General features: G+C 38.3%; 1 protein-coding gene across 4 annotated transcripts in view; it reads left to right on the forward strand.

Moving 5' to 3' along the window:
• The window catches only part of nkain4 (sodium/potassium transporting ATPase interacting 4), a 48,408-nt gene extending 34,244 nt beyond the window's left edge, over positions 1–14,164 (forward strand). For 2 of the 4 annotated variants that reach the window (XM_055046349.1, XM_055046353.1), the window contains 3 exons: positions 2,062–2,122; positions 10,454–10,538; positions 11,112–14,164. In XM_055046349.1, the coding sequence (XP_054902324.1) occupies positions 2,062–2,122; positions 10,454–10,538; positions 11,112–11,121 (156 nt within the window). In that variant the 3' untranslated portion in view covers positions 11,122–14,164. Of the gene's footprint in view, positions 1–2,061; positions 2,123–10,453; positions 10,543–11,111 lie in introns of those variants that run through there. The other 2 variants (XM_055046352.1, XM_055046351.1) reach the window with 2 other exon arrangements.
• The last annotated feature ends 1 nt before the right edge of the window (position 14,165 follows it).

Here is a 14,165-nt window from a genome sequence, read left to right on the forward strand (position 1 = left end):
AGTTAGATACAATCTTTGACTCATTAATTGACAAATTCTTTGAGCTTGTTCCCTTTTGTGTCCAATATTTGTTACACTTAAACATTGAATTAAAACAAAATTTACACAAATGAGATTTTTTACGTTAAAGTACTTTGCAAGAAAATTAGAATCGACCAACATCTGGACTGGCAGCTCACATTTTAAAGAAAATAAACATTGTTTTTGCAAGTTAACGCCTTACTGAAGCATCTCTGTTTCCTAATGAGAACTTTTTAACACTAATATTCCCATACATGGATTTAAATGGTATTCTGCCTTAAATAGTTGCCGTTTATCATTATATTTTGCCTTTCAATAATTTTTTTTCTCATGACTCATGTATGACCAAAGACAATGGTTTACTTTATTCGGCAGTAAAATATGTTGACTGAAAAGATGGTTGTGAGACTACTTTACTCTTGACCAAACTTAACCAATTTTAAGTTTAGATGTAACTAATTAGCCAAATTATAATTATTTTACTAAAAGCTTTTGCCACTTTAAAATTTTAATGACCAGTAACCTATAGCTAACCTTTCCCGAGTCATTCTGTTGATATTTCAACACATTGTATACCAGTAAAAATGTCCCATTCAGAGGTGCAGCCTCAGTCACATCATCTGCCAACAATCTTTCTATTCTGATTAATTCTAAAAAAAAAAAATCTCTTTTGTTTGATAGTTTGGAGAATCTTTTGTCAGTTCAAACTGAGTCTGGAAGAAAGTTGACTATCTCAGGCCCACCCATGTGCTCCTTCAAAGCTCACACCCATTTTATCTGCCAAAAAATCTGTATCTGTCTTCTGGTTTTTGTGTGTTTCTTGGCCCAGGCTTCACTTTAAAGCCTCAGAATTATATTCACTGAAGGCTGTCTTTCGGCTTTCTTTACTCTGGCAATTCCTCTCAGCACTTAACACCTTCTGTTCACACCGAGTTGGTCGCAGCTCTGGAATATAGTGGAGCTGGAGAATTATCCCTCCCTCTGAGCTTTAAGTATTGTAAGGATTTTACGTTTTGCTCGTTTCTTTCCACACCTTTGTGAAATGTATTGCCTTTTTGGGCTTTTCTGTTTCAGTACATTTCTGACTTTGTTAGAAGACCAGAATTCCTTTCGTCCAAATGTGACATCACACATTTATATCAAATAAATTACTATTTATTTATTTTTTTTATGAATGTTGATGATTAGCTTAAATTAGAAAATGAAAATGCTGTGTTTTTTTAGTCACTTGAGCCAAAGTTGTCCCCATATGTAAGGCGATTTAGACACAAAATAAAACAGTACATACTCCAACAGTGATAAGATATGTGAAAATGTTCATGTGGTCTATAACTGATATTTGTTAGCTGTGTTTAAAATAGTGCTCTGGAAAAAAATATTAACAGTTTTTTGTGCATTTTGTCCACATTTAAACCACAAAATCCTATATATTTTATTGAGCTTTAATTTGATAGACCAACCCAAAGTAGAGTACATTTGTGACATTTGTGACATTTCTTATTCTGATGTCCCAAAACCAAATTCAGTAGAACTAATCGCCTTCACCTAATAAGTAAAAATCACCAATTTTTCACCAATCACCAAAAAATATCTAATGCATATTTCAAAATTAATATAAGGATGGTTGATAGTTTTAGTTTATTCTATCTGAAACACTCTTATTATCCATTATAATAATAGTCGTTACGATAATTCATAAAAAAAGTCAGATAACTAAAAGTTATTAGATTATACGTACCTACCTTTATGTGTTTGTTAACAGATTACACAGAATCAAAAATTACATCCAGGCAGGAGAAATGGCTATGAAAATCCTCAGAGGTGTGTTTGAGAACTTTAACGTGCAAACAAATCAAACTTTGAACATCTCACAAAGCACTATTCAGTCCAGAGGTCTGTTTTTAAAAGAAGTACTTGAAATATTTTCATAAGCCATGTAGAGTAGTCCTATATTGGATTGTCTTTCTTTGGGAATCATGCAGGTTTCTAACTGTCAGCTCTATGTAGAGTAACCTTTCTCATTTCTGTGTGTGTTCACAGCTCCTGGGCTTCGTGTACGCCTGCTATGTTGTCAGTGCCATCACTGAGGAGGAGGACAGTTGTGAGTGACACACACACATACACATGCATACATGCAAAAGGAATTTTGCAGCATAAAACGTGATCACACCCAGATTCAGCCCCAGACACAATAAACGCCAAAGCTTAAAACAGTTGAGTTGTATCTTCCTCACCCATTTCCAGTCACACCCCTCTGTCTCACAGCTTCAGGTTCTCCCTGTCACTCCCTTCTTTCCTCCCCCACACCAGCTGAGGCCTCTCACTCCTTTTTCCTTCAGTACTAAAGAGTGCATTTGTCACTTCTCAATCCTTCCATAAGCTTAGTCTGTCTCTTTTTTTTTCAGATCAGTTTCAGTTTCACGCGTGCAGTTATTGCTTTGCCTGTCTGCCTCATGTCTTTGTTACTTTGGGTACATTTGAGTCTTAAATTAGGATTTTTTTTGTCTCTTTTCCCCCCATGTGCCCTTGTTTTTTCGCTCCAGCTTTTTGAGGACTAAGCAGATCTGTTGTTGTGTATTTGTAGGTGCCTCGACTACACCTCATGCGTGGTCATGCGTGTGACCACCTTTGATCACACGCATACACTTTCCTCTTGCTAGATCTATGTCTTCGACCTGAAGTTCTCACCATGCAGAACAATCTCCTTTTGTATTTCAAATATTGGATCAGTCTTATTCTTGCCCTGTCATGCAGTAACAGGCAGAAAGAACGAGGGAAGGGTGTGGGAAATGATGAGGAGGTGGCACTAAATAAGTCATGGGAAGATTGGGAACCAGAGATGGAAGCTTGTCATAAATTGCCAAGCTACTGTGACCTTACAGAAAGCGGGTCAGGGGTCCTGCCTGAGGTTAGTCGATCATAGGTCAGGAAACATTTGATCTTGGGACCAGTGGTGGTCATAAATAGCTGATTTGTTCCAGGCTGCACCAGGCTGCATTTTTCTCACAAATAAGAACCTGCTTTTAGAGATGTTTTGGAAATGGGCATGGAGAAGAAGGTTGTGGGTGTAAAGTAATTGAATAAACAAGGTCTATGGCGCTGATTTATGAGGATTTGTTAGGATTGTTTCAATCATTGTTTGACTTGAGCTGTTGCTGATTCAGTTGACTCGATGCAGTTCACTGATTTTATAGCCTTTTGGCATTTCCTAACTGCGGAAACAATTTATTTGAACTGGATTATTGTTGACCTGAATTTGCATTTCATAGTTTTGTTTCTTTATTAAATAGCTTATACTGTTTTTTGAAAACAAAATGAAAATAAAAATAAAAAACTAATCCAAAATGGCTTGAATTGTGTCAGAAGTGACTTTATATATTCCTTCAAAAAATGAAAAAATAAGGTTTGGTGTGGAAAGGTGGAAAAAGTTAGAAAGTAGCCAATGAGAATGGTTCTTATACTAAGTATCCCAATAATGTAGTTAAGAGTTGACACTAGAAAGAAAGAAAATAGTGAATGGTATCATTCACTATTTGATACAATTGACAACACTTTTTTCTAAGGATATGGAGCAAAAATGAACAGGGAGGACATGATAAATTTGGAGCAGGAACCAGGCCATGGTGTCATCTAAAATGTTCCAGTGAAGTCTGAAAAATTCCTCCATAGCGTCATAATTAGTCAGCTAAATCTGCTTAGTTGACTAAAATTACTTCAAACGGATAAATTGTTCCTAGAACTAAATTGCGTTTTTGATCAAAACACTGTCTAAAACTAAATTAAAAACAGAAGTTGAGGTGCAACTTCATGGACATGATCATGAACACAAAACCAGAACTTCAGTGGAATGTTTATATCAAAATGCATTCAGGTATCAGAATGGCTCAGTTAAAATCCAGACTCAATTGAGAATCTGTGGCAAGACTGAAAAATGGATGTTCGCTGATTGAGCTTGAGATATTTATTGAAGAAGAGTCGACAAAAAATTCAGTCTCAGCCACAGAATTTCAGCCATAAAATTAGTAAAAATAAAAAAAAAGAAAACAAAAAACTATTTTGTCTTTCAAATTCACAATTTTGTACAATTTATGTTGGTGTGTAACAAAATCCCAATAAAAACACCAGAGTTTATGGTTGTAATGTGACAAACAGGAAAACTTTACAAGGTATGAATAACATTTTGATCTCGCAAATGAACTGAACTTCTCCGAATTAAAGTCTTTATGTGCTAAAACAGAAAACTCTAGTAATATGAAGAACCCTGATGTGGTTTTAGTGTGTGACATGCAGACCAGTGTTACAAGCTGTTCAGCGGTGGTCACATTCCAGAAACCCACAGGCTGTGAGTGGTTAGTATCACCACCCAGCTGCCCCGCCCCTCCACTGTGGGAAATGCCATTTAATCACCAGTCACCCCTAAATAATCTTTCCACAGCAATGCAGCTTTAGTTAACAGAGAGAAACAAAAAAAAAAGCTTCCAGTACAAAAACTTCTCCTTGTCTCTTTTTAAACAGCACTCAACAGAGTGCTGTTTACTTGGTTTTGTTGAAAATCGTATCCGCTCCTAAAAACAGGAACAAAAATAACAAGGAAGTGACAACAAATAGCTCAGAGTTTAGAAAAAAAAAAACATGGAGTGATTTTTATTAGTTTTAATTATCCCGCAGTTGTTCTCTGATCTAGGCTTTGTCAAAGTGAAAGGCTGCAGCATTGCTTCCCAGCTCTTTGTCATTGTAATCAGCCCTTTGCCTGTGTGTACACAACGGTTTTTGCTCACACAGACACAGGTGCACAACACACACAGCACAAAGACCAGCTCTTGCACTTTTCTGCTCTCTTTTTCTCTTCGTATTTGATGTGCACATTAAAGCAAATCTCCTCACTGTGCTCGCTGACTGCCTCGGCATCTCTTCTCCACCTCTGTGCGCCGCTCCCTCGTTTGTGTCAGTTCCAATTCCTGAGTGCTTCACAGGTAGATGCAATATCCTCATGTCTAAATCTAATTCTGGTTTGTTTAAGGAGCCCGTTTCTCTCAGCCTGTTTTTCAATCTCACTCTTCCAATCCTTAATGAGGTGCGCTTGTACAAAGTTGCCGGTCTCTGGTCACTTGTTATATCAGCCTTATTAAGCACCTCGCCAGTCGATAAATCCCACAGCTGATTGCACCCAATTGAGGCAAAGGAAGACAGGAAGAATCCCCTGGAAAACAGAAAATAAATGGAAGGATGAAAGGAGGAGTGCATGAGAGGAGCTGAGGGAGGTGTTTAGCAGGAACGAGAAAAAGGAGATGAGGCAACATTCAGCAAAAAAAAAAAAATAAAACAGTAGAGAGAAACAGAAAACAAGATGAGCTTGTCACAAAAAAGGAGATAAAACAGGAATTCTTCTCATGCTGTACACTCTCCAGGGAGAGGACAGAGTTATATCTGAGTGCTCAGACTTGGGTAAAAAGACGCAATGAAACACACTGTGCAATAATAAGCATCATATACCATCAGCTGAGGGCTTAACCAGACTTTCAAACTTTATTAATAATAATAAGGGTGTGAGTGTGTTTGTGATGTCTCAAACTCTCTTCCCTCACAACTTGGAGAGAGGCAGCATATCTGCACTCACTCATACTGGTGTTCTGCTTGTATTCCTGTATGTTTAGCTGACTGTTGCCGGTTGGCTGATTTGTTGAGCATTTCTATATATGAATTTGTTCTCCAGCTATCAGCGGCATGCAGACACACCGGCAGAGTGAGTAGTGGGTAAAATCCTCTTTGCAAAGTAGGTCATGGAGTTAGCTGCCTAGTGCTGGGATAAGCTCACTTCATCTCGTCTTCTAATTATGATGCCGCCCTTCATGCTGAGTCACATCAGCAGCAGACCATGGATGGATGGATGGGTGGATGGCTTAGTAGTTTTTTTAAGCTAAGTCAGGGTAAAAAAAGTCAAATTTTGAAGGTTTTTGCACTATAATGTTCCAAATATTTACAGCATGAAATTGTTTTTCATTGTTTTCTTAATGAGCAATAACAAAAAAGTATTAATTTGACAAGTTGATTCACAAGTAAGCTAGAAAGCATTAAGATGTGTTTTTTGAGGAACCTCTATTTCTCCCAGATGAAAAGATACAATTTAAATACATGTTCTTTACACAGAAACACACTTTCCAACTTTAAGAAACTCACAAGGTTGAAAGAACTATGATGGATTATTTCTGCCAGAATTTTAATTAAACTTAGACACAAATACTTGCACAACATCCACTTTATTAAGTGCATTGTTCAAATCCTCCTTCACAAAAAATGGGTAGTCAATAAATCTAATGACAGCAATTCAATTCATTCATGGCATTGGAAAGACAACTTAATTCACACTGAGTGTCAGAATGGGGATGAGTTTTAAATTACTTTAAACTTGGGATAGTTGTTGATCAGCAGTTTTACAAAACTGCTGATTTTCTGAGCTCCAAGCGTCCATTTCATGAGTTTACAGATAAGGCTCTGAAACAGATATCGAAGTTTGAAACAGATGGGCTAACCACCTGACCAGGCTGCACCACAGCAGACAACTGCATGTGTCTTCAAGTGAGATTTCTACCTAAAATAGCTTGACTTTTTCCTAAAGCCTCTCAGTTGACAGGAATTGTCCACCTCCGAACGGAGCACAAGGACACCACATTGAGCTCTTTGGAAAACAAACCATTTACTTTATTTTCCAAATGTCATCAAACTGGTGTCAAGATGTGGCATCTAAATGCACGTGTGTTATTGGTCAACAAACAGCTTTAAATGCAGCAGTATGAAACATTTTGCAAATGAAAACAGTGATGCACAAATGAGCTTGTGAAAAGCAGTAAATCCTCATTAGAGGGGAAACTATACACTAGAAGGCAGCCATACTGAAATAGTTGAAGCTGCTGAAGAGCTGGCAGTTATATTTAAAAACTAAGAGAAGACCAGTTGTTTGCCGACCACTTAAAATAAATGCCGGCTTCTGCCAAGGTAGCGAGTACAGAGAATGGCTGCTTCCAGATTTGCTGGCTAGCCATTTCTGCAGATGCACAAAGAAACAGAGGTGCTTCTGCAAGTAAAAGATATTATAAATAAAAAAAGAAGCAGCAGCTGGTGTGGAACAGAAATACAAATAACTCTCACAGAAGACAGTTTTATTGCTGAAGAGTTATAAAATGTCTGAGTGTCGGTAGGCAGCAATAACGCATCATGGAGATTCATTTCAAGTTTGGGGATGAATTTATGCAAATTTAGTTGGAAATGTAGTATGGATCAGTAGTCTCTGTAATGCTGAGTGGAGTCTGGTCCATCAAGCAGTCGTGCAAGGAGAGCATCTGATAAATGTTGAAGCAGACCCAATCATACACCCCCCCCCCTCCCCCAAAAAAAAAATTAAATACTTTGTTCAACCTCAGGTAAAACACAAGTTCACCAAAAATATAAAACATTCAAGCCATCATTCATGGAAGTAACTTTTTATGCTTTCTTTGATAATTAACTTCAAACAAACAAACTCATCACATCAAGTCTCATGCAAATATAACAAAACTGCTAAGCTGGTCGTTACAGTAAATTTATAGCAGTAATGGTTGTGTAGTGGTGTGTGGACAGTGACAGATGGAGATCCAGTGTAACAGACAGGCTTTGAAGTACTGACCTTATCCGTCTGGTCTTTATCTGACTGTCTGTTTTAGTCTCTGCTGTCCCTACACGTTTTTCTTGATCTTCTCCACACTTTGCCTTTTTCCCACCAGCCCCACTTTTATTCTCTTGCTTTTTTATCTCATTTTCTCTTTGAATTCAGGACGAATCACCAAACATTTTACACACTTGTCAGGAGATTTCAGAAGTTTTCATTTGAACTGAAACATTTCCGTCTTACGTTACATCCTGACCTGCATTTCTGACCTGCATACCTATCAATTCTTGGATATGCCTGAAAAAAATTTTCTTGCCCTATTAAGAAAAAAAAAACAGAAAAGAAATACTCATCTGACAATCATCTGTAAATACTAATGCTGAAAAGTCATGTTGACATTTTTGGCAACAAGGTTAACGCTCCTAGAACTTATAATAACAAAAGTGCTTCAATAAGGATTAAGATCCCTTTACACAGATTTCTTCATTCTGAACATTGCGTAAAATGAATACATGTTTCATGTCCATACTTTTCATATCCAAGTGCGAATGTGAGATAGGACAGAGACACTGTCTTCTGTGTCCAGAAGACAGAGTTCAAGACAGAACTAGAAGGCAAACTATATGGTGATTAGAGTATCCATATAACAGCTGTTGTTATTCTCAGCTGATGGTGCCTTTATGTATTTTTCAGGTTGGTTGTCCTTCTTAATGATGATTCAATGGAGCAGAATAAATAATGAACAATGGCTATTTTTTTTTTCAAAACAGTGGACTTTGACAACATACTGTTCTATGCAGGAGGGACGATGATGTTCCTGTTAATTGTGTTTGAACAAAATGTTCAGAAAAAGTTGTCTTGCTTCTTCATAGCAATAGCTGTTTGATTTTGGCAGTGTGAAGCTCAGTTACTAGTGTTTCAGGTACATTCTGTTCAGCACAGCAACAGGCTGGCAGCTGTCTGAGAAACGGAAGACAGAAGCATCCAAGACTGTCTTTTTCACTTTGCTTCTCACCACAGAGGTGAGAAACCATCACAACATAGCTAACATAGCTAATTCTGTTGAGCAGCTTTGATGTCACGGACAATTCAGCACTCACCTGTATTCAGGTGAGTGCTGAATTTTCTGATTGAGCCTCATAATGCTTTGTTTTCTCCAAGGTTTGCTCAGAACCAAAGGAAAACACAAGTGAAAAGAAGGAAGAACATGTGTTTCATATTTCTTAAAATCATAAATATCGCTTTCTTCTTCTGCTTGTGATCTGAGCCTAGCACTTTCTTTACCAGCTGTGAGTTTAAGCCATCTTTTGAGTGGATATGCACCGTCATAAAAATTTGGGCTGCATGCAATGTTCACAAAGAATCCTGGTGGAAAGAGAAAGCTTACAAATAATAGGATCTGTATCATACAGACTTTGTGGTGAAACAAATAGTAAAATGGACTGACAGACATAAATTAGACTTAGGTTGTTGGGAAAAATATGAGTAGCACCAGATCCTAAGGATCTCATGTTCATATTCAATGCATCCAATAATTCTGTCTGAACTACACTCTTTGTCTGACTGATGAATATGTTAACCTGACCAGGAAGTCCCAAGAGGTGTTATTGTGTCTAAAAATGGCAATATAATTATCAGTTAACTATATTGCACAGCATAGTTCATCATAGTGGGGGGTAGGTCCCCACCCACTTATAATGAGAAAGCTATTTGTGTAGAAATACCAGGGGAGACGTGCGCTTGTGGCAGGTGTGTGTGTATCTGGTTTGCAGATGAAATGGTAAATCCCTGGGAAGCAGGGCAGGGTCACAGGAAAAGCATAGGCCAGCATAACCCCAACCGGGCCCCTAGTTCCCACCCTGACCACCTATCAGCGTCCAGCAGACCACATCGGTCTCCACTTAGCAGGATAGGGCCAATTCCCAGTATGTTTTCCCATGTGCGCTTTTCCTTAGCAGCTGTTCATTTGTGGAGTGTAACAGATCTTTCCATTTCTCCTCTTTTATTAGAGCACTGTTTGTTTGGTGCCTTTCTGAACTGAGTCAAATTCTGCTTCAGTTTCTCCCCCTGCAGTTTACACACGACTCACAGTTCCTGGACATGCTGTCCTCTTTTACACGCACTCCCTTAACTTAATCTTCTCAGCTCCTGTCAGTCAGACCGACAGGCGTGACGCACCCCTGCCTCCGCTTTCTTTCCTCTGCCATTGTAACCGGTCTTGAGGGTTTTCTTTTTTTTTCCTACCATCTCAAGACTGTTTCTTCTTATTGGTGAAAGGTTCACCGCACTTTGCAACAAGCATGTTCTTTTGTTCCTTGCATTACATGGCAATCGCCAGTTGATCTACAATCTGAACTCTTTAAAGGGAGGATAAGCAAAAAACAGCTATTTATTTGGTGGCTGAAGGCTGCTTCTGTTTCTATGTGATAAAAAGGATGAGGCTATTTTAACAGTTGGCAAGCTTTCACCTGTTCCTAAGCTTTCCCCTTGGCCGCAGGCAGATGCACAGATTAAAAAAAGTTTCAGCAAGATGTTTGTTTTTTTTTTATTTCTAACTTGGTCAAAGATAAAATAACTAGGAAGCTTTTCTCTTAAAATATCTCCAATGGATCCATTTTCTTTTACATTTTATTCCATATTTATATAGCGACTTATTTATTTTATTTTTTACTTTTGTCATCCGTGACGTTTTGTTACCTTGATGTGCTTTTATTTTGTTTTCTGTCATTTCATGTTGTTCTGTCTTTTTTGTTTGCTCCATAAATCATGTGTTTGATCTTTTATTTTCAGTTGATTTTATTGGTGGATTTGATCCATTCCCACTCTACCATGTCAATGAAAAATCATCTCATCTCCTGTTAAAGCCCATGCACCTGTAAGTATGTCACCCAAAAGGCATTGCCTCTACATCTGCGATGTCTACAACTTAACTGTTCACGCCAATAATACTATGTTTTGTAGTACTCTATGCAACGCCCTACCATGGCGCAGTTTGGACTTGACTAAGTGTGTGTGTGTGTCCATGTCACTAGCAGCTAAGAGAAGCACATTAACCACATACACATTTCTGTCCAAAAACTGGATTAATCAATTAAATGTTGCAAAGAAGTTCATGACAATAAGCCACAGAATTCATGTAATAATTCTCAGCCAACATGAGATGAATATTTAATGAGCTTCCTGACAGTTTAATCAACTCCGTCTCTAATGGGAGGGAGGACGTTTTCCTCTCTCCAATCTACAGGGAGTTATGTTCTGAATGAATTCATCCAGGGCTGGTTTTGCACACACATACATACGTGTGCATGTGTGTGTGTTCGTGTGTGTGCGTGTGTGTGTGTGTGTGTGTGTGTGGGGGGGGGGGGGTTGTGCATGCATGTGTGTAAGTAGGATCCCCCCAGAAGTGCTAATCCTCTTTTCCTTCTTTCCATGTTTCCTGCTCTTCTAGGTCTACGTAAATAGGAAAGGCATCCACCAAGGGAGGTGATACAGCAAATTCCCATGGAGCCAAAATGGCTGATTTCTCACACACACACTCACACACACATCCCACAGCTTCTCATAGCACCAGACGTCTCCTTCTGGGTTTCAGTTCTTAACATGTAATTTACTTGTGTGTGGCCCTGAAAAGTCAGTTTCACAATAACAGTCCATTGTTACAGGATTTGGGAATTACCATTGGTGGTATTTGTGTTTATATAAAAATATCATTTATTTTCTTTCTGTCAGCTTTCACTTTGAGCTAACTCTACTGTATAGAACATATTTCAGCAGATGAAAACACATAGGTTGATGGAGCAACTAGCGTTCCCAGTCTGTAGCTGTGTGTCACAGAGGATGGTGATTTAGCATATTACTGCTGGTTTGGCTGAGATCTTGACCGTTGGGCTGAATTATGGCAGAGTTTGCAGAATGAACCATTGTGCTGCTGCCTGTTTACTTTAGGATCTGTATGCATAAATACAGAAGCAAAGCAGGAAGGGAGCGGAGAAATGAAGGCTTGGGGAGACAACAAAAGCACCAGTACAACAGGCACATCTGCCAAAAATAGAAAATGTAAATAAGGAAATTCAAAGTTTCAAAGGACTGGAAAAGAGTGTTCGCCTTGCAAAGAGGTGCTCAAACACAATAAACGGCATGCAAGTGTCACTTTTATATCTGAAGCATTTTATTACAACAGTTTTTCCGAGTCAGTATTTCTGAAGTGCCAGGTGTTGTGTTTGCCAAAGACCTGAAAGGTTTTGTTCTGACTTCAACTCTCCTCTCCTAGCAGCAGGCAGGTCTGGGGAGGCCGATCATTACAAACAGTCCTGCAAAAGTTGCAAGGCATATTTTTAACTTGGCACAAACAACCAAGATTGTTAAACCTTTTCATATCACAAACAGCAGAGCTTGAGCTGGTTGGATATGGATGTTATGTGTGAATGAATTTAATCTCTACCTGAATAGATCAGGGGGCTTCATTCCCTGTCAGTTCAACACTTATATTCTGTCTGTACACGGTGAAAGTCTGAGCTGTGATCAGTTGTAGGAGTTAAAGTTTGGATTGTATGTAATGACAACTGATTGAAGCTGGTTAACCAGTTACTGAGACTCGTGTCTCCACCCGTTTGGCTTTTATTCTGAATCAGCTTCATTTTAACTTTTTACTAACAAAACTGAGCACACATGATTAACATTACTCACTTCAGCACTTTTTAGAACATATCCATCAGTTTACCCCCCACTCTTGTATTGTCAGAGCTTCTTTTGCCTTAATGTTATGTGAATCACTACTGCCCTCTAGTGTTCAAATGGATCATGTGCATAGTGAGAAGCTTTCATATCTCCTCCAGAAATGGCATGTTTCTGTTTGGAGAACAGAAAATAGTCAATTGTATAAGGCAGAAGAGTTTGAAAGTGTGTTTTCTCAGTCAACATACATTCCATTCCACATGACTCAGGTTGGATATCAACTGAATTTAAACTTTCTCATTTGTTTAGTTTTAGCGTGCTTTAACAAAGAATTACAGTGCTTTGCAAAGTATTATTACCCCTTAAACCTTTTCATGTTATCGGAACCTTGTAATGGATTTTATTGCTGTTTAATGTGATAGACCAACACAAATTGGTGCATCAGTTTGGAAATGCTTAAATATAAAAATCCATAAAGTATAGTTAACATCTAGGTCCAGTCTCACTGAATAAGTACAACCACCTGTTGCAACAAACACAGCTCTAAGTTTTGGGGTTTGCACATCTACAGCCCAGCAGTATCAAGTCTTAAGAGTTATCACAGCTCCTTGATTGGAGTTAGGCCTGGATTTTCTCTTGGCCACTGTCAAATACGGATATATTTGAATTAAAAACATTTCATTGTTCCTGGATGGTGAAGTCTAAAGTCTTTTACAGCCTCTAGTAGTTTTCTTCCATGAAGTCACTGTATTTAGCTCCATCCATCTCTGATCAGCTTCCTTGACCCTGCTGAAATACAGCATCTCCACAGCATAATGTTCCTACTACCATCATGCTTCATAGTAGAGTTGTTATATTCAGGGGGATTGGGGCAGAGAAAGTTTTCCACCACATTTACTGTGGCATTTAGGCCAAAGCACTCTCTTCCATGCGTTTGCTGTCTTCATTATATGTAGCAAACTTCAGCACTCTTCCATAAAGGCCAGATTTGTGGTGTGGATGACTAGTTAGAATAATTATCTGTGTTGACAGATTCTCCCAGCTGAGCCACAGTTACTAAGGCCCTCTTGACTGTTTCTCTCATAAGTGCTTTTTTTTCTGTTGATGTAGCTGCATGAAAGGCTTGTCCTTGTCGTTGTGACTAACTTTGTGTTGTTCTTTTGCATAAGGTTTGCAACCTCCATTTGTGGTTTTGACTTGAAAAAGTTCAAGGACTGAATGCTTTTGCAAAGCACTGTAGAAACAAAAAAATCTTGACCGGTGTTCATTTTTTACAATTTTCCTGTACTGCCAGCAACATCTTATGTCAAGCATTAGATTTATCTGTGATATTAAGAGTTCTTCACTGCCAGACAAACAGAATGTAATTGTTAGGATCCTAAAAAACATCTAAACACTTTTGTTGGTTGACTTTGCAATAATTTGGATCCCATTCCTGCAATTTAAACTGCACTCATCGTTCGCTCAGTGGATTAGAAATATAAAGGGTCTAATATTATAACCTTATCAGTCTTAGTAGAAAAAAAAATACTTCTAAGATGTCAAAACTAGTCTTCCTCTGGGTGCAATACAGACTTTTCCCAAAGTCCTGGTTGTAGTTATGATTCTGCTTGTGCTGGTCCAAACTGAAAATGTGTCCATTTCTTTGTAAATATTTCTTTTTTCTTTGTGTTAATAGGTGGTAAATTATGTTCTCCTGTTTTCTGTCTTGTGTTGCTTCAACCTCATGTGACCTGATTGTGTAACCCTGTTTATCCAGATCTGTGCTTTGTGTTCATGTAAATATGGTGTTTGTTAATAATAATAATAAAAAAAAATCATGCTCTTT

This window comes from Poeciliopsis prolifica, unplaced genomic scaffold (assembly GCF_027474105.1).
Source record: "Poeciliopsis prolifica strain line A6 unplaced genomic scaffold, Auburn_PproV2 SCAFFOLD023, whole genome shotgun sequence".
NCBI lineage: Eukaryota > Metazoa > Chordata > Actinopteri > Cyprinodontiformes > Poeciliidae > Poeciliopsis > Poeciliopsis prolifica.